The 21,397-nt window shown below is 38.7% G+C and overlaps 2 protein-coding genes across 4 annotated transcripts in view; both read right to left on the bottom strand.

Moving 5' to 3' along the window:
• Positions 1-8,449, bottom strand: part of LOC146456274 (uncharacterized) — a 31,153-nt gene extending 22,704 nt beyond the window's left edge. The window contains exon 1 of the mRNA XM_085093446.1: positions 8,140-8,449. The gene's annotated coding sequence lies outside the window, so the exon portion shown is untranslated. The remainder of the gene's footprint in view (positions 1-8,139) is intronic.
• Positions 8,450-8,787: 338 nt separating this feature from the next.
• LOC146456273 (uncharacterized) overlaps positions 8,788-21,397 on the bottom strand; it is a 37,570-nt gene continuing 24,960 nt past the window's right edge. For 2 of the 3 annotated variants that reach the window (XM_085093308.1, XM_085093309.1), the window contains exons 17-23: positions 17,292-17,645; positions 15,452-15,580; positions 14,726-14,788; positions 13,620-13,979; positions 13,033-13,119; positions 12,478-12,540; positions 8,789-11,335 (exon numbers count right to left, since the gene is read on the bottom strand). In XM_085093308.1, the coding sequence (XP_084949434.1) occupies positions 11,028-11,335; positions 12,478-12,540; positions 13,033-13,119; positions 13,620-13,979; positions 14,726-14,788; positions 15,452-15,580; positions 17,292-17,645 (1,364 nt within the window). In that variant the 3' untranslated portion in view covers positions 8,789-11,027. Of the gene's footprint in view, positions 11,336-12,477; positions 12,541-13,032; positions 13,120-13,619; positions 13,980-14,725; positions 14,789-15,451; positions 15,581-17,291; positions 17,646-21,397 lie in introns of all 3 variants that reach the window. The other variant, XM_085093310.1, reaches the window with a different exon arrangement.

Here is a 21,397-nt window from a genome sequence, read left to right as displayed (position 1 = left end):
ACTGAATATATTAACTATAAATAAAACGAAACGAAACTGAAATTAAGTGATGCGTAAACTCGAAATCAGAGGAATGTAAAACGCTGATGGTAGCAATACTAGAATGCTTAAAATGTTTGACAGTCTGGTCTCTTTTTTCGGCTTCTGAACTAGTTTACAATTCTTGTTTCCGAAGAACACGTTATATATCTGCGTTTTGTTTATTTATGTATGCCCTCTACACGATTACGATCAAGACGTTTTTGGAATTATTAAATGCGAGGTGTGGAATATGGAAATCGCAAGCATGAGGTCTGAGACGACAGTTTGCGCCGAGAATACTAGTACTTACGGAGGCTCCCAAGGGATTTTCATTGTTACCGTGTTAGTGAAATGATGAAAGATTACAACTAAATTGCATCTGATCATGTGTACAAACTATAAACAGCCTTGTAACTCAGTTGTTGGAAGGAACCATAATCAAAAAGGGAGACTGTAACGAGATGTCATTTTGACTTGTGGCCTTGTCCCCATGTGTTGTACCAAAAATCTATTTTCAGAAAAATAAAAATGCGCCAAAAATTACGCGCGTCCGCGTAAGCTTGCAACTGGTCAGGATCGCTTTGTAATTTTGTCTTATATATTGTATTTTTTAACCTTTTGTATATTTAATCTTTATAGGACCTTTCTGAAAACCACGTTACGTGATGGCAGCTTCCTAATAAAAAACAATAATAATAATAAAAAAAAGATTATTATTAAACAGTTGTGGAAAGTTATGATGCTGCAAACTTGCTACGCAGTTTTTGCAACCTCCATATTGAGCTCTGTCGGCTTTCACTGTTTTCTTAGTCATGTTGTATCGGAAAAAGAGCTTTTTGCTGCTTGGAAACAAGTTTCGTGGTCATGCAAAGGAAGAATGAAAACAACAACCGTCTTCATGGATGGACTCCCTAACCAGGAAAATACTACGCTAAAAAATTATACTAACTTTATACCTACTTATATTTGTGAAACCGCAGGCGGTTTCAACTAGCTTCGCGTACGAAGTCGAATCGATCAACACGCAGGACTAAAAGTCCATGGACTCTTGTCAACAAGAAAGTTGAAGTTGTTTTTCAAAAGGGGTAACCGAATTTTTAACTGTCTACACCTATCCTTCAGTTCTTAAAAGTTACCTTATATATTGTTTACGACATAATCATTGACTCAATGTGATTTAAGCCGGCTTGCTCTATCGGTTTTGAAATCTCCTTATCGCCGGTCCCTTGGAGCTATGAATGTATGGTATTGTTTAAACTGATTGTTCTCGCAACTAAACACTGAAGTTTAGAAAGCATTTGTTCGAGGAACTTGTGCTCACCGTAATTATCCCTGTGCCACTGTCCCGATGCCTTCCGAGATAGACCCTGAATAACCATTAGCATTTGGCAAAAAGCCACGCTTAAAAGAGCTACCTTCCACATATTTGTTTCAAGTGACGCCAGTGATCGTACGAGTTGTATAAAACACTGTGGCTGCTGGTAATGTCTGATGTCAAATGTGTTCTGAGATCGTAATTACAGCTCTTATTATTTCCATGACAATCGATGATTCCCGTGACCAATCACCGCTTTTTTGTCGTTCCAGTTCATCGTTTGTTTATTCTTGATGGTTATTTTAAGAAATGAGGAATCGAAACTCAATTAAGTGCAGCACTAATTTTAAATGAATACGGATGTTAAGTGCTCTAGTCTTTGCCAGGGAAGGTGTGATTGTACGCTCGAAGAGGAGGACTAGTATTCGAACGTGGGTACACGAAATAATGTGTTCTGAGAGTATCATTAGAATTGTCCACACGGAAAATAGTGAATTGCTCTTTAGTCGGCTAATCGAAAAACTGAATATATTAACTACAAATAAAACGAAACGAAACTGAAATTAAATGATGCGTAGTAATGACTCGAAAACAGACGGATGTAATTTAACGCTGATGCTAGCAAAACTAAAATGCTTAAAAAGTTAAACAGTCCGGTCCCTTTTTTCGGCAGCTGAACTAGTTTACAATTCTAGTTTCCGAAGAACACGTTATATCTGCGTGTTGTTTATTCATATAAGCTTCATACACGATTACGATCAAGACGTCTTTCGACGCCCTCGGAAAAAAGTGTTGTGGAATTATTAAATGCGAGGTGTGATTATGGTAATCGCAAGCATGAGGTCTGAGACGACAGTTTGCGCCGAGAATACTTAAGGAGGCTCGTAAATGATTTTCGTTGTTACCGTGTTAGTGAAATGATGAAAGATTACAACTAAATTCCATCTGATCATGTGTACAAACTATAAACAGCTTTGTAACTCAGTTGTTGGAAGGAACCGTAATCAAAAAGGGAGACCGTAACGAGATGTCATTTTGACTTGTGGCCTTGTCCCTATGTGTTGTACCAAAAATTTTTTTTCTCTCCCCGTAAAGTCAACATGTGTTTCAATGGGCGGAATTTTTGTAATGTATTTAATAATTGATTGCATGAAATATGATAAACAAAATAGTGATGATAGTTCAAATTTTTATCGTTTGACTAACTTTTGTGCCTGAGCTATCATTTCAAACCAAAATCACTAACATCTTTCATGACAAAATAGTGTGGTAGTTTTAGATTTTCCAGCTGCCATATATCTAAAGTAGCAAGATAAAAGGGATCATGTGTCTTATAGGGGGCCTCGGTCGATGGTAACGGTCGATATCTCGGTCGAGCCTCGGTCGCTACTCGGTCGACACTCGGTCGATAATTGGGGATGACTCGGTCGATGTTGTACCGCTATGGCAGTCGTCGTATCGACCGAGGTGGCTGTCGGCCGATATAGATAGAAATACACCGACACTTCACCGACACATCACCGATACTTCATCGATATTTCACCGCTTACCGGCCGATAGTATCGGCCGATATATCGGTCGATATTCCATCGATATGTTTTTTCGACACTTCTTTCTTATCTCGATCGACATTCATGTACATCGCGCACCGCAATATTGGTCGTCATATCAATAACGACCGATAGTCGGTCGATAGTCTGTCGTTATCTCATTTGATTCTTCCACCATTGCATCATTTTACCACGTTAGGTCAAGAGAAAGCGCAAAAATATGCAAGCGTATTACACTGTAGTGTACCGGTTTAACCGGTTTAAAACAAAGCAAAATCCTCGTTCCTTTTTCGTGTCGACCGAGTATCGGCCGATGCATCGACCGATACTTTACCGATACTTGACCGACGGTTCACCGATAAATTGCCGACACTCTGGCGATGCTATCGCGACCGACTGTCGGTCGATTTCTCGACCGAAGGTGATCCAATGATCGGTCGATACGTCGCCTATATAGCGGCCGATGCTCGACCGACACTCGCCCGATACTCGACCGACAATCGACCGATACTCGGTGGATACATCGACCGAGATATCGACGGTGAGTCGACCGTGTGTCGACCGACATATCGACCCTTACCATCGATCGAGGCCCCCTATAAGACACAAGATCCGATAAAAGTGCATCACCCTGAAATGATTATAAAATATTTTGTAACTAATCTTAATAAACGTAAACACAGCATCAGGAGCGGTCATGTCGTTTATTGATAAAAGGATACAGCGAGCGTTACATCATAAAGAAAATATAGCGGTAGGTAAACCAAAAAATTAAAGCAAGGTTGATAAAGATGCCTCGAGTGGCTCTTGCATAACTTACAAAACCTTAAATAGCCAACCAGCCCTTAGGGATTCATCATACTTGCAAGCACGCCTAAAATACTTCAACAATTAACACGAATCATATATTATGAACATACTCTAGTGTAGTAGCAAAACGTTACAAAATATATTGACATTATCAATTCAACTTCCCCGCAGATTCGGATTTCCAGGTTTGCAAAGTGAAAATAAGTTTCGTATCTTCCAGATGTTAGACGGAAGGGACCCGTCCAAGTTGTTGTAACCTAACATGATACTTTTGATGTATGATGTGTTATTATGACAGGTTATGCCATACCAGGAACAGTGGAATATGTTATTTGTTGTTCCGTTCCATCCGCTTGTCTCGTACCATTGTTGTCCATTTGTAGAGAAATACAGATCCATCAGAACTTCTTTTTCTTGTGCTGGTGTAAACGAAGTGTCTAACGTGAAAAGGGGAAACTCTGTAACCCTTTTCAGACAATCGTAGCCCTCATTGTGTAAGAATAGTTATTTTTCTGGAACAAAAAATGGATTTCAATTGTAGTTATGTAATACTAAACGTGTCACTCTGTTAAACAAAAGGAGTTTGTCTTTTGTATTAATTCCACATCAGGGTAAAGAGTTAGTTAACGTAAAACAAGGAGTTACAAAAAACGGGTTGAAATTTAATGATGGTAAGCCTGAAGTCCTCTGGGAACTAACAAAGTTGTCTCAAACCTGTTAGAAGCATTATTGTCTTCGTAAAACAAAGGGATGCCGACGATTGGATTTTGTAACGAAAACGCGTCACATTTCAAACTTAAAAGAGATCGTAACCATGACATAAAAATATGACTTATACCAAACTGTGTAGATTACACAAAAGCCTACGGAAAGCTCCACGGGAAGGTGTTGACGTAGAACCAAGTGCTGACAAAACCTCCTATTTGCTGTGGCAACCACTAGATAAAAAAGAAATTAACCGAGGGAATAGGTTAAAGTCTGAAATCAGGAAGGCAAACAAAGAGGCCCACGCATTATATTTTCAACTAAAAGTAAATTGATGATGTGATGTGCTTATATAGCGTATTCGCTGACAAAGGAAAGTTCTCAGTTAGCAAAAAGGTAGGTAATCTTTGATTGCATGTTGCTCATGTGGACGAAAAACTAAAAGTGAAGACAAAGAGAAGAGAAATTACGGAGACTTCAGGGGAAAGTTATGTTGCGCAGTGGTGATTTTAATTGGGCTGTCTGTAATATCATAGTATACGTATGAAACTGGGAAAGAATATTGATAGTTATTTTTGTGTGGATCGGAGGATGACTTATTTTCAACAAGCGACGAGCCGTCATTGCTTGCGCATACTGTTCAGCAAGCAACAAAGAGAAAAGAGAAATGAAACAATAGAATTAGGGTGCTCAATTTTAATGTACAAAAAAGGTCAAAATAGCACTCATTGGCACTAAATGGAGGCAATGACACAACAGAATTATAAGGCATTACACTTATTTAGAGTTTGATCTTATAAAAAAGTGCCGATACTCTAGTTATCCACGCGTCAATAACACTTTAGAAATGAAGAATCAACTTTTGTTGCAGTGCCGTAAGTTTTCGGTTTTTGGTATTAGTTTAGTGATCAATTTTAAATGAGTGAACCGACCAAAAAAACGTGAGTGAATAATAGTTTGCTAGAGTCTATCCTGTCTGATCGAATAAAAGTAAAATCAAAATTCAAAGCTACATTGTTTATTGTACATTGAGAGCGGGCAAGATGAGTCAAATCCTGCGCTGTGATTGGCTACCCGAGCGGGCAAGATGGAGCTATCTTGCCCGCTCGGGATTACCCGTTGCCCGTCCGCTTGGCATCGAAAGCTTAATCCCAACAACAATGCAATCTTTTCTTCGATTTTCTCGTTGTTTTGGGAGAAAACGCTCACTTAAAAGTTCGGTAAACTCTCAACATTTACCTAAAGGAAAGGAAAGAGAATGGAATCGTCCTGGTGTAGTGAAAACTTTGTTTCAGCTACAATGAATGTGAGTTGAATCGGTGAGTTGCTCTGCGTGTAGTATTTTGGATAGAATTGATTTTGAAAAACTTATTGTCTCAAGTCGAGTGCCAAATTGATAAGTTCTCTAGGTTTGCAATGACTGTATTTAAATCATAGCGTAGTGGAAGTGGCGGTTAGTGTTTAGAGCAGTTCAGAAAAGTCTTTTTTTTAAGTTCGCCGAAGAAGCTCACGTTTTTAATTTAGCCGCGTCTTGCTTGTTGTAAACAACAAAATCTTGTCAAAGTTTCGCCCAGTTTTCTGATTTACCCGCTCTTTTTTTCGGCTTATGTTTGCATATAATCTCAAAATCTATTGTTTCATTGAAGAATTAAAGAATGGAAGCCGAAAAATGTGTAAACATTTTTATTATTTACGCCACCGCGCGATCGGCTGAAAATGGCGAGTTTGCCGGATTCTATTCAAATCTTCCCGCTCTTGCGAAAATCTAAATTTTCCGTTCTCAATAATTGTATACTCCCTTTAATTGCTTTGCCATTGCAAAGTTAGAGCCCTAGGATAATTTAGGATTCCTTGTTTTCCACGATTACATGCTAATCCAAAAATGCACTGAAAATAAATCTTGCACCGGCCGGCTATGAAGAATTTCTTTCCGAGTAGAGCAGTTTCTTGTCCTGTTTTGTTTTGTTGTTGGCGGTTTTAATTTCATGGCAAAGCCATATAATAAATCCTTTATTGACCAAGCTTGTTCGGTCAAGATGGCTGGATATTGGCCTCGTTCTCTTTTTTGCGTTTTTATGGACCTCGACTTCGTCTCGGTCCATAAAAACGCAAAAAAAGAACTTGGCCAATATCCAGCCTCTTGACCGAACAAGCTTGGTCAATAACGCATATATATAGCTCTCTAAGATGCAGTTGACCACGTTTCTATTTCCATAGGGATCTAAAAATTTTAGCATTTTTTTGCTTTTCTATAGACTCACTCATCACTTATATTGCAAGAATCAGTTTAGATATAAACTAGGTGATGCACGTAATAAAGTTGAAAGTTGAAAGTTCGAAACTATGGAGAATACAATTTTCGCTTCTAACCGCAAATTTGCATAAGTTTATTTAACTTCAAAACAAACAAATAAGCAAAAACGTTTACTGTGAGTGAGAGATGGGCTGCTATGCATTGAAACTTCTTGATTATTATTTACACAGCAAATAAAACTCAAGGGGGGCTCATATCCAGTATTTCTTGAACCTGTTTTCTCAGTGCGTGCTGATTTGCATAGTACGTATCAAGCTTCAACGAAATGATGGGAACAAGCTTTTCTGATTGGTCAGCTTTTTAGTTTTCACAAATTGAAAACTCTTTGCTTTCATAGTCCCTCTCAGAAACGTAGCATCAGCTTTCAGACGAGAGAACACGAAAATGCAGCGGATAAACAACGGGTACATAATCGCTTTTCATCGATAACGATCGAGGAATTTCTTTGGACTGATTCATCGGTTTGGTGCTAGATTTGATTGGCTCCGAACATTCTAATGTACGACAGGACGACTTACAACATGACACATTATCAGTTTCCATTGCGTTGAAAGTAATTTGTATTTTGAAACTCATCGCGGAAACTCGCGGAAAACAATGTTTTTCGTCAAAATACCTTGATTGAAGGGAAACGTTCGATTAAAGGAAGGGAAAAGTTTGAATGAAAGTAAAACACTTAAAGCAACTAAATAAGTGGACCTGAATATAGTTCAGTCGCAATCACTTTCACAATACCCATACGCAAAAGAATGTTCTGGTTGACAACCAAAATAAACAACCAAAATAGACATGATTTGTGTTTCAATGGGAGGAATTTTCGTAATGTATTTCGTAATTGAAATATGATAAACAAAACAGTGCTAATAGTTCAAATTTTTATCGTTTGACTCACTAATTGTTGATATTTTGTGCCTGAGCTATCATTTCAAACCAAAATCACGAACATCTTTCATGCCAAAATAGTGTTGTAGTTTTAGATTTTCCAGCTGCCATATATCTAAAGTAGCAAGATAAAAGCGTCAAGGCTGGTTTCCACTTCGCGGAGAATAGAACACACAATTCCTACGTTATCAATTCAGATCATTAGCAGCTCAATCATTTGATCCTCTCGGCGGGCTGTAGTACTTATCGCTGGGCGTCAGTTAGTAGAAAGCAATTACCGCATGTAGTTGAATTATATGGGGAAAGTAGGCAAGGAACAACTTTCTCTTTCAACTTTCTAGTTTCATAAAGTAAATCGTCACGCATACGAAACTCTCTACCGACTTAACCACTATAAGCTGGAAGAACTTTAGAATTTCGCAGCTCAGTATAATTGTTGAGTAAAATCTCACATGCATAGACGCAACTGACCAAACGTTCAATAATACACTTAATATTTCTTCAAAACTGAATGAGGCCGAACGGGCTCGTCTTGTACTCACTGCAACTATCTCGTCACCATTTTGCTTATGTATCCATTGATCCACCATGAATTCGGATGAGTGTGTGACAAAAGGCTACACTGAAAAGTAGTAACTTCCACATCCCTAGCTGGTGAAAAGTAAGACTCATCACAATATGCTTTCAGTCACGAACGCGACTGCAAACTACGCCGAACTGGCTTTATCTGCTGTCTACAATATCTGTTCAGTATGATTAATGGGTGATTGCGCACCAATCGTGAGCTTTAGAACATTTACTTGCATTAAGAGCTTTGGTTTCCGGTTGGAAAGGGAAGTGAGCACTAAATGTCCCAACCAATGCAAACGTCGAAAAAAATCTTCTGATGGTAGTCTTTCCCGTTGCAGAGGATGTAAAGAAGACAAAAACCCGGACACAGAAGTTTGACTTTATTTTCGTGAGTCCGTGATGAGCTTGCTTCTAAGGGATGTAGTCATGGCGAGTAGAAGACTATTTCCACTAGCGAAATCTATAAATCACTAAGTCAACAGCTGGACTTGCCGTTCTTTTCTTTTTTTTTTTCCGCTTCAAAAATATTACTGACTAATCCATAAGAGCCGACAAAATGGGGTTAGGTTTCAGACAGAAAAACGCAACCTTGTACTATCCTTCACCATTCAATTCGTGAATTTTTGAGAAGCGATGTTTGATGAAAATTCAGTATTTGACATCGGATTTCCATACAAACACTGTTACTTCAAGACATGTTTGCCTACTCGTCAAAATGGCGTCGAAAACCGTGATAAGTCCTATTCCAAACCGCTCGATTAGAAGGAGGCAATTTATAGCCACAGCATTCCAAAAAATAAAAAGTAAGGCGATAGTGAAGGACGGTAAAACAATAAGGAACAGACGAAGTTGGTAATGGACAGGTGACGTATTTAAACAACAGGAAACAAAAAAACTTTATTTGTGTATCGCGAAAAACTTAAAAAGAAAAAAAAAAACAAGTTTCCTACAACTTTGAAAGAAAAGGGATATTGAAGGGAGGTATCGCAAACTAAGATACGATTTAGACATTACAATATAATCATAACATAAACTAGATCTTAGATGGGCATATGGAAGTGTTGAGAACGAACCGGAAAAATTAAAGATTACAAGAAACGGTATCAATTACAAAGCAAAAGCAAAACATATATCCTATAGTTCTAGGAGGCCTATAGTTAATAAGCCCCCGGCTTCTATATAGGCTTCCTAGCCTTTAACACAGTTAATATTGTAAATAGTTAAGTATGAACATTGTAATAGTAAGAATATTGTGTATCGTCTATAATTTATGTTGTATTTTTTTTGGTTAATGGCAAAATAAACGAATTGAATTGAATTCATTTATGGTGGAGGTAGAAACCACAGAAAAACTTGGTGAAAGCTCGTGTCTCAATAATCGGTGGCAACTCTTTCACTGTTCTCTTTTACGCGAGAACTTTCTGAAGTTACTTGAGAAGCTGTGAATACGTGATTGTGATAATTTGTATCATTCCAGTGCAGGTACAACATTTCCCAGTTTCAGACAGAAGCAATGGAATTACAGTCAAGGAGAAAAGCAATGCTCCTCAGCGACCTTAACAAAACATACCCACAGCTGCCAACTAAGGCTACTGATCCCTCTCTTGAGGATTTCCCAACTGTTCCCCCGGGTTTCAGGATGACCGTGTGCGGAAGGCACCCAGTGTTGGGCTCAGAGTCACAGTGCTGGAAAGTCGTTTGCGAGATATGACACTTTTAATTTGTTCCCAACAGTAGAAATTTCGCTCCGGCTAACGTTGCCTAATAATTTAGATTAAGCAATCATGGAATTAAGTAAATTACGTAAGTGCTTTAATTCCGTTTGTCTCATACTATGATATGGATTTGTATATTTTCTGTTTCTTAGATTAAGGTTAGATCTGGATGCCTTGTACATTGTATGTCATTTTATGATTTACCATTGTAATTATTATCAACGTTGTTAACGTTGAAAATATTCGGTTAAATTTGCGCGGTATAAATATAGATTATTAAATTGAGGGGCTATTTTGGCCCAAATGAGTCCCCTGGTTTATCTTTTTTGAACACTAAAAGACCAGTGGTAGTCTTGGCTAGTCAGTAATTTTGACGGTGACCCCTTCCTCCGCCCCACCCCCCACGCTCCAAATGTTTGCCGAGCGCAGCAGTTTGAATGGGGGGACAACGGCTGACGGGTACGGTTTTTGTAAATTCGCTCACAACAAATATTGTCTTTTAGTGGCCATAAAATTGTAAATTTTAAATGCAGTTCACCTCTTGATACAGCGTCGTTGCTGAATGGGCCACCCTACCTAAATAGAGGTACATTTACATTTTAGGCTGAATTGTCATGGCTTTACCATTTTTACCATGGGAACCACATTTCAACAAGCAGGTTTTCTAAGAATTTGATTTTTCTGATTTTCAGGTCATACTACTGCCCTTTTTGAGGAATGGTTTGGTTTCAGACATTTTTGAAAGATTATGAAAATCAAGATGGCGGATCCAAGATAGCCACCGTTTTGAAATAGCGACGAAATTCAATTTCCTTGAAGGAAACACTTTTGGATGTACTTTCTTTCTTCTTAGTTTATGTGCCATGGTATCAATACACTCGGAGTTATGAAGAGGCTGCGGAGATCTGCCCGTCTGGAATAGTCAGGATCGTAAGCAAAGCAGTGAAGTACATTCACCTAACAACACTGACTAGTCTTCGAATCCATCCTCAAGACGTGTGCTTCTGAGACAGAGCTCCGTCTTAGGAAGGTTACATTTTTATCCTTGAAGGGAGGCAAAGTACGCACTTAAAGGCAGAAAAGCCTGCACTTCGTGTCTAAATATAGAATGATTCCTTTACCAGGGGACTCATAGTGGTTGTTCTTTAATTGTCGCAGATGTTGCCGATAGCCTTAAATTTTGTCTCCATGTTTAAATTCCATATTCTCACAAATGGTCTTGGCGGGATTAGCAAACGGAATTCAGTGACTGAAATCTGCTCTGCAGTCCCCATAATAATATACTGTTTGTGTGGTAAGAGAAACGGACACCAACAATAATCGTTTACTACAAATATTTCCTGCCGTTCCTTGATCTCCACCAGGCTCCTGAACACAGTTTTAACCTTCACTAGGTATTTCCTTTCTTGTGATATGTTGTTGAAAGATGACTTCACTATTCTTGCTCTGATTACTAATGGAGAAAATGAAAATCGATCACAGTTAAGTTCACTCTCTTCCCATTGTAAACCTTTAAGTTTCCTTAGTGGCCAGCAATTACTTTCTTTCACAATACATGCATACTCAGTTTGAACCAAACATTGGCTGGCTTACTGGGGCTTAATTCTTCCCACTAGAACCATGAGGACTATATAGAGACGAGCGAGGATAATTTATTTGTTGATGTTGGGTTAAGGGTTAATGCCAAAACAATAAAAGGTCTAAATTTTTTAACCAACTGCTAACAATAGAGAAGACCGCCAACGAAAGGGATTCTTTTTGTTATCACCACATTCCGAGAATGGGAAGAAAACTGAAATGCAACAGTCAGATTGGAAATAGTTCTAACGACTAACTGGATTGAGTTGTAAACCTCGTTCCTAGTGTCTGAGACGTGAAGAGGAACGACCCCAGGAACGAGGTTGTTGAGTTGTTTTCATGAAGCTCCTCTCACTTTCAGCACCACCCAATTTGCATTCTATTTTACAAGTGAAGCTTTGAAATTAGGAGCAAAATTGAGTTACTTCTTAGAATTTAATGTAATATAAAGTACGTATATAGTGTAAAGTAAGAAAACTGCAACATAAAGGTTTCGCTCACTAATAACATTTGTGGAATCCCGACGTTAGCTTATTGGTTTACTGCACGCACAAGTCACGATCATTTGCTAACATTCCTACTTTCTTCCTCTTCACTTCTTGAAATCCAAATATTTTGCGACCCCCCACCCCCCACCCCTCCCAAAATATATTCGTTAATCTTCCTCTGATGAAGCAAATATTAAAGCAAAGCTTGAAAATGATATCCTCCTTTTAAATTTCGAGCTTGGGTCTCCCTTGGGAGGCTTCAAGCCCTGTATTACAGTAGATTTTTTATTTTTATGGGGGGGGGGGGGGGGGGGACTGGAATTAACCTTTTGACTTCACTACCGCAATTAAAAATTGGATCAATGACCACCACCTCCTCCCTAACTTCCTTCAACCTCTTTATTACTCGCACTTACTATGACGTAATTTCTTGCTATGGAATCCTGTCAAAAGGTCGAGCATAGGCAAGTAAAATCCCCAATTAAAATTTGCCAAGCACAGATCGAAAAGTATGTGAATACATATTTACCAAAGTCACTGTCGCAGTAGCTCCTGTTTCGTTTCTTTGATATTCGGCAAAGGCGACATTTTCCTAAATGCAAGAAAAATATGTGTTACGGAAGTGATTGTTTTTCATCGGCATTTTTCCAAATCTTCAAGGTACTATTACGAATTCAACATGTACAACCGTAGTTTCTTCGTGAGTTCGTAAATACTAGACTTTGCAAAAGACGTCTCTTACCCCCACCCCTCCCCCCACCAAAAAAAGGAGAAAAAAAAACATAATTTAACAGTAAAGCTCTCTGTACAGTGTGAAGCTCTCGTTGACTTTAAACTTGTCATCTGGCCAACTCAACCTATGGAAGAAGCTTGAATAGTTTAACTAGTTCAAGGTTAATGTGTGACTATTCCACTGAAAGCATATTTTAGCACTACCTCCACTCAGTGTCCCGGCTCTTTATTTGACCTTTTCGTTAAAATGGAAAACCAAAACAATGTTTAACAAATTCAGGATTGTCGCTTTTTTTCAATTTTTAATTTGTGCACTTCTTGGAGTTAAAGTGGTTCAAGGTTACTCACTTACCTGGTTTTGTTGATTTTGTTGATAGCAAGGTAGGCGATTCACTTGTCACTTCAGTAGTTCCTTTAGTTGTTGATAGAATTTCTTTACCTGTCGGGATTCACAGCCAAGTAAACAAACAACAAATAACAAAGAAAGTATGTTTCTCAAACCTAACTTGCTGAAGATCACAGCCCAGTCATCCTAAACGCCCAACCAAGAGCATCAGAATCGGTATGAAGAGCATCAGTATCTAGGGAGGTCTGCTTGGTTGATTTCGAAATTGGGGACAAACCATTTTTTCCTGCCTGAATTTTTTCGTGATCAACATAAAATGGCCCATGCCTTATCATCTCGTAGAATCGCCCGTGAAACATGAAGAATTTGCCCACTAGGAAGTGCTAATTAAATGGTAGATTCAAAGAACAAAGCAGTCCCCATAGCGGTGGTACCAACAAGTTCTTAAATCAGGCTAGCTTAGACGACTTTGATATACGAGTTTGCTGTCTATTTGTCTTCATTTCGGGATACTTCTCTGGGGCATTTAAGCATTTCTTCTGCACTACTGGGGAAGACATGGTTGCTAGAAATGTCTATGTTATTCCACATACCTTCAATATTTTTAGGCGTTGTTGGTACAAGTGTTGTCATCTGCGTTGTAATCAGTGGGCAACGTTTCTTCAAGTCAGGTACCCTACGTACCATGGATTCCCTCCATTCCTCAACGTAACTATCTCGACTGATCTCAGCTATGGCCTTGGTTAAGCCCGCGCGCAACGTCAGCTGGCCCATTAGAAGGTACTCTTTGCCAGGTAGTAGAAGGGGACAGTGGCATAGGTTGTTTAGTATCCGTACACTTCTCAACGTTGTTAAGGTAGTGGTCATCTTAAAAGAGTGAATTACTGTGACTCTGTAGTTAGTGTCCAGAGAAACCTCGTTGATGGCCTCGGTCAAAATCTTGACGTGAACCACTGTATAATCAATAAACAAATTGCATTGGACAATATCCTATCCACATTGGTTCCTAAACATTGAAGAACAATAAAAACACACCAAAACACCAAACAAACCAAATTAAAAAAAAATAAAGAAAGAAACAAAAAAGAAACGATAACAGCAGTAACAACAAAACCTCCTGAAGCGGCGTTAAGCTTACTGCTATCCATTGAGAGTGTTTGGAGTTATTCGCCGATTTCGGAAAGGAATTATTCAATCTTGTATTTGAGTTGAATAAACCCCGCTTTAAGTACAAATTATATCATTTTCGTTTTCAACTTAAATTTGGAGTTAATACAGGAGTTTAAATGTCCTCAAAAAGAGATTATCTTAAGCCCAGAGTTAGAATTGCCATGTTACGTTAAAAGAGCTTTTCAAGCATTTATTGTTTGCAAGCTAACAATATGTATCTTGTTTCCTTCGAGCTCTGCAACAATAAGTGATGACAACATATGACGTGGTAATCATGTCATGATTTCCAACAAGAGGCCATCTTGTATTTCTTGATTTTCCCAAAACTTCAGCAAAGCGCCAAAATGGAACGAAAAGTAACCAAAACCAATGAGGGAAAACGGTGTACATAGGGTGAAAGTGCCTAGCTAATCTTGAGAATGTTGAATTAACAAATTTTTTTGAACAATTTCAACTAAGGTAATGGCTAATCGATGAGATCTAAAGAAAAATCATCTGCATTTAATTAAGTAAATTTCAATTCCCTCACCAAAATCACTTATGCAATAAGCTTTGGTTCTTCTTATACGATTCTCACATGGAGCGCACTGTTCTGTGTATATAAATGAAAAACAGTTATCACCATAATGTCTAACTGACTTATTCTAGAGTGCACTGCGACTGAATAAAGTGAAGTGCATCATAATGGTAACCAATCGATTGTAGTTGATGTCAACTAACCGATTGACTGGTATTGACGATAACCGATGAGAGCTGATGTCTATTAAAATCGATGATTGCAAACACCTTGGCATCATGAGAGCATTGATTATCATCAATTTGTTAATTGCTATCAATTATTATCGATTGGCATCGACTTTTATCGATTATCTGTTTTATTCATTGGTCAGGCCTTGTATTAAATTACAACTATTGCAAGGTTTGCCTAGAAACAAAAATAACTTTTAAAAATATATATAAGAGGAACTTGCAAATTGCACTCTGTTTTCATGCATCCTGGCCATCAGTAGCTAAGAATACTAGAAACCGGGACTAGAAAAAAGTACACTAACGCAGGGGAACATAACTTGACCATTATTTATCAATAGCGTTTTACTGATGAAAAAGTCACGGTCCTAGCAGTGTGTATACGTCGAACCCAACGGACCCAAAAAGTGGAGACGACAGGCCTCCCGCGAATAACAAAATAATCAACTGAAATGTATAACCACAATACATTATCTTGTAAAGGATGCAGTTCTTTTCAACAACTCACCTGCAGCAGTAGGCGTTGCTACTGTCAGTTCTGTTGTTGTATCAGTTACTGGTGCATGCGCAATAGAAGTTGCTACCGAATCACTTGATGTTGTGGGTTTCTGGATCAGCGTACCGCTGAGGGAAGTAGCTGCAATTCACATTAAAAACAAATAATTTTTACCATCAATGATTTCTAGCTTTTGGTTTTCATGGTAATCTTTAAATTTACCCAATACGTTTAAAGTGGTTTTGATTTACTGAAAAAAAAATTAAAGAAATTATTTAAGGGGAAAATAGCAAATAAAGGGATTCAATAAAAAAAAAAAACTAACACCCCTTCCTCTCCCTAGAAAAATAAATGAATGATTTCGATTAGGAGGCGAGGTTGCTGGGTGCTTTCTGTCTCGTTCATTACCGACTTTATTTTGTGTGACATGAGTAGTCAGATATTCCCAGCTTTATTTTTGTTTTGGAACAAAGTATCAACAAAGTACATCGTCAAATGTAAGTCTTGCAATTAGGAACCTAACTTGTGGTGCCGAATGGAAATCTAGTGCAGCGGAATCGGAAGTCTGTAAGGGAACAGATCAAAACAAGTTTGTTTGCAGGGGATCCACCTTGTCTGGGGTAGGGGGTTATTGAAGAGACGACCTATCTCATAAACGTTACCGCCAAAGTTTTATTGGCCTTACAATTTGATTTGACACAGAATCATTCAGCTAGCAAGAGTCAGTATTGCTAGATAAACAAGAAGTGTGAAGTTTGAATCTCACTGTCATTTTTTACTGCTGGACGGAGGTGTGGCTATGGAATAACGACTTCATCTTTTGAGGTTATGGAAGGGGGGTGCAGGCAGAGACTACCATTTATTTTGTGGTTTGGTGGGTCCTGTTCGAGTGTAGTAGGCCTGACCACTTCCCTAATAACCCATCGTAAATAGCAAGTTTGTTCAGGAACCACAATCACGAATTCTAGAACCGAAATTACTAATAATGGCTAATTCTTCATTACTAAATGGCTGTATGCCTTGCTTTGGGCAACAAGAAGCAGCATCAAACCGTTCCTGGAGTTTGCATGTAAGGAAAGAGACGGTAATAAAAATGGAGAATCTTTTAATCAATATATTGTAATGAAAACGCCAGCATGCAGAAATGCAATCTGTGTGTACTAGAATGCGTTGCAAGATGTTGAAAAATGATCGCTTTTTCGTTCTAAAAAAACTTTCGATTGAATTACAAAGCAACTTCCTTTCCATCGAGCAGTAACAGGGACAAGGAATGGTAACCTATAACACTACGCGGTATCGGATGGCGAAGCGAATCACTGATTTAAAGTTTTATTTACATTTATGTTCAATGTATAGCTTAATACAGTTTTACCCCGGCATCCGTTTGTAATCAGCAAGAAATATCTCACGACGTGGTATTAATCACCGCTAAGCTATTTTTCGCGAAAAATGTACTCAATGTAATAAGAGAAATGGTATCAAACAGTTTTCTCCACTATTGTACGACATTGTGGCCCCATGACGGCGAATAAGGTAAGACTACACTTATCTAGAATTTAAACTCGAAAGGTTGGATAACTTCACGGGCATGAAAACTATATCATGTGCACACTGGTCCTTAAGTTCAGTTTTTATTAATTGTTAAAATTTTCAAATGTTAAGGAAGATAAGGGAAGGTGTCCACTTAAAATTACCACAAATATAAAATCGATCTAAAACGGATTTCAGAACAAGTTAGCCGGCTCGGGAAGTTATCGGAACTTTCGAAAAACGGGCCCGAGAATAACAAAATGCAATAACCGATTCTACTATTTCCCATATCTAATAAACCTTTATCTAAGTGGTTACTTACTTGTTTCGTCTTTAATAGAAGATGCACGAGTTGTTGCTATACTCTCTTTCGCTGACGCTAACGTTAAGATCGATGAGTCAAGTTTGGTAGTTTCTCCTACTAAGCTTGATGAAGACATGCTTAAAGTTTGTCCTGTGGTGGTCATTATATGATGTTTTACATAGCTTGAGGCCATAGGTAGAGATACACTGGGCTCTTCCAGGGAGCTGGAAATTTGTGTATCCATTGTATTCCATGGGGTAACAGCTATTTTCTCCACTAACACTCCTAAAGAACTCTGCAAGGTTGGTGAAAGTTCTTGATAATGTGTTCTTGACAATGTGTTCTTTGATATTCGGCAGAGGCGACATTTCACTAAGCACAAGAAAAATATGTGTTACGGAAGTGATCGTTTTCGACCGGCAATTTTTTCAAATCTTCAAGGTACTATTAACAATTCAACCTGTACAACCGTAGTTTCCTCGTGAGCTCGTAGATACTAGCCTTTACAAAAAAGACGTCTCTTACCCCAGCCCACCGGCCCCCAACCCCCAAACTCCCAAAAAAGAGAAAAATTAACACTGTGGAGAAAATTCAAGGAAGGGAGGTCTATAAAAATTGACCCTCGGAGGTAATAAAAATTTGTTTACCCCTCGTGGATTTCTTTAAAGGTGGTGGCCCCTTTTTATGTATTTTAATCTAATCATGTGGTCGGCTAAACCTGTGGAAGAGGCTTCAATAGTTTAACTAGTTCAAGGTTAATGTGTGACCATTGCATTGGAAGCCAATTTGAGCACTACCTCCACTCAGTGTCCCTGCTCTTTGTTTGATTTTTTCGTTAAAAGTTTAACAAATTGATTGTCGCTTTTTTCAATTTTTAATTTGTGCACTTTTTGGAGTTAAGAGTCATTGTCTGAGAAAACCAGGCAGAGGTGAAAGATGGGGGTCGGCCGATTTCCTTCAAACTTTCACCATTTAATGTCTGTCCGAAATGATAATGAATGATGCTATTTAGCAATTCTCCTGCCGTTGCGTTTCGTAGTTTGACCACCCCCCCTGGTTTTGACTCTCACTGACCCTGATGTCACGCAAAATATATGCAGAATTTGAAGGTCAATAAAATATATTTCGCGTCATTTCTGGGGACTCATATCGATTGCTTGTATTGTTTACCGTCTAAAAAACGTTGTTAACGGAAAATATCCCGACTTAACCTAAAACTTAATTTTTTATAGAATTTTGAAATTTCCTTGCGATCGCAAAAATGTCTTGGGCCAAATGTGAGGCAATTTCGAAACGGTTTTTCTCAGAGGTGCGGCGTTCCTTTCCGAAAATTTCAAGATATATTTTTAAGCCAAACATCTGTTCTCCCAAAATCAGCAAACTCTAACTTGAGCCATTAAAATGCGTTTGCATGAGCCACGCTCGAAGTCAAAGATTACTCGGTATTTTTGCTAATAAAGTTCCACAGCGGGTTTTTCTTTATTTCATCTTCTTCTTCTTTTTTTGTTTTTTATTTTGGGTTTTTGGATAAGCTCGATGAAACTATCTTGACTCTCCGAGGTAGAACTTCCCTGAAGATTTAGTTGAGTGTCGCTTTGGGCAGGAATAACATCAAATTGGTGTTAGCTCACACTTGATTTGATAAAGCGTGACATGTCACGGTAAATGGCAATTTTGTCAAACGTCATCATAAACAGAACACATTTCCCGCTTCTTTTAACATTTCCATTTTAAACTTGGTAACAGCAAGCTTTTCCCTGATACTAGATGAAGTCTTGGAGTCAGTCTGTTGTCGATAATTGTTAACTAAAATAAAAACAGCGACAAATACCTGTGAAACTTGCCACGGCAAGAGAAGCTTGATGACCGAACCTCCGGTATGTTCGTTACATAACAGACAATTGAAAGAACAACTAATCTTTCTTCTGTAATGCGTTGGGTTCCGCCATGGATCTGAAGTGCTCTTTCTGGTCTGTTTATTCGCCTTGTGGCGCTGAACGTGTTGGTTTGAGGATTTGTCTCTTGCTATCCTGTACACGAGATATTGAATCGCATCTCGTCAGTTTTGGTTTGGGAAGAAACTGGAAGAAAGCGTGGCGCGACGGGTTCAAAGATCTCCGAAGCCGATTTGATTCTCAACAGAGCAGGTAAATTTGATGTCCATGAAGATGAGAAGAGAGGAATGACTGCTTGCCCCAGACATCGCAAGAACCTTACAACAGACTGGACCAGCCGAAAACGGACTATATGTTGCCATCCAAGTCATATCTAAAGGGACGATGTCACAAGGCATTTTTGAGCTGCATAACGCTGTTGTTCCAGTTGTTCCCATCGGTTCAGGTTCCTTTTATGTTAACTGACTGACTGCATACTAGAGTCATTTAAAAAATATAAACAACATAGCATTTACGGCCGTGGGAACCGAACGCGAAGTTTAGCACATTTGTTCCGCGGAGTCGTAATGCCGCCTCAAATTAGTCGTATCACAGGGCAACCAATCTTAACCTTCCATGCTAGCTTTTGTATTTTGATATAGTTTAAAAACAGCTTTTAGTTGGAATTTGGAATAAAGGCGGGAAACATCCTACCTCATTAAAGTGTTTCTCAAATATATATTCAATATTTCATATCCATCAGAAGAAAGCTCATGCCAATCCTGCTGTCATTTTTTTTTACAAGGAATGTATTTTTGGTATAAAACAAAACTAGTTTCTTCTGATGAATATGAAATATTGAATATATATTTGAGAAACACTTTAATGAGGTAGAATGTTTTCCGCCTTTATTCCAAATTGCAACTAAAAGCTGTTTTTAAACTATATCCAAAAATAATAGCTAGCATGGGAGGTTAAGATTGGTTGCCCTGTGATACGACTAATTTTGAGGCGGCATTACGACTCCGCGGAACAAATGTATACCTGCCAACTCTCACGCATTATGCGTGAGCAGACTAAAGACATCGATCTCACGCATCGAGGACAATTTCTCACGCCTGACTCAAATCCGGACGAGTTGTTCTTAAAAAACTTAATTTCCTTTCAGATTTGCTATATTATCTCTTCGCTCTTTATAACAATTCCAAAAGCTTTCAAAAGTCTACAATCTGTCCCGAATCACAAGTGTTCAAGGGTCGTCGGAATATCTTCTGACATTTTCGGTAACGTTCGGAAAATCGTCGGAAATCTTCGGAAGTGGCTCGGACGTTTTCGGAAATCCTGGTCATGACGAGACAAAAATCTCACGCATTTGACTCCGAAAAAGTTGGGAGGTATACAAATGTAAACAAAACAAATGTGCCAAACTTCGCGTTCGGTTCGGTTCCCATGGCCGTAAGTACTATGTTGTTGATATTTTTTGAATGAGTCTTGTATGCAGTCTGTCAGTTAACATAAAACGAACCTGAACCGATGGGAACAACAGCGTTATGCAGCTCAAAAATGCCTTGTGGCATCTTGGCATTTACTCGTCGGGTTGGTTTGTGTATTACCCCGGCTTTCGTTGTCCCTTTAATATGACTTGGGTGGCAACACATAGTCCGTTTTTGGCTGGTCCAGTCTGTTGTAAGGTGCCTGCGATGTCTGGGGCAAACAGCCATTCCTCTCTTCTCGTCTCCAGGGACATCAAATTTACCTGCTCTGTTGAGAATCAAATCGGCTTCGGAGATCTTTGAACCCATCGCGCCACGCTTGCTTCCCAAACCAGGACTGACGAAATGCGATTCAATATCTCGTGTACAGGATAGCAAGACGAATCCACAGACCAGAAAGAGCACTTCAGATCCATGGCGGAACCCAACGCATTACAGAAGAAAGATTAGTTGTTCTTTCAATTGTCTGTTATGTAACGAACATACCGGAGGTTCGGTCATCAAGCTTCTCTTGCCGTGGCAAGTTTCACAGGTATTTGTCGCTGTTTTTATTTTAGTTAACAATTATCGACAACAGACTGACTCCAAGACTTCATCTAGTATCAGGGAAAAGCTTGCTGTTACCAAGTTTAAAATGGAAATGTTAAAAGAAGCGGGAAATGTGTTCTGTTTATGATGACGTTTGACAAAATTGCCATTTACCGTGACATGTCACGCTTTATCAAATCAAGTGTGAGCTAACACCAATTTGATGTTA

This window comes from Pavona decussata, unplaced genomic scaffold (genome assembly GCF_977016875.1).
Source record: "Pavona decussata unplaced genomic scaffold, jaPavDecu1.1 SCAFFOLD_260, whole genome shotgun sequence".
Lineage (NCBI taxonomy): Eukaryota > Metazoa > Cnidaria > Anthozoa > Scleractinia > Agariciidae > Pavona > Pavona decussata.
This window is presented reverse-complemented; position numbering and strand designations above follow the sequence as displayed.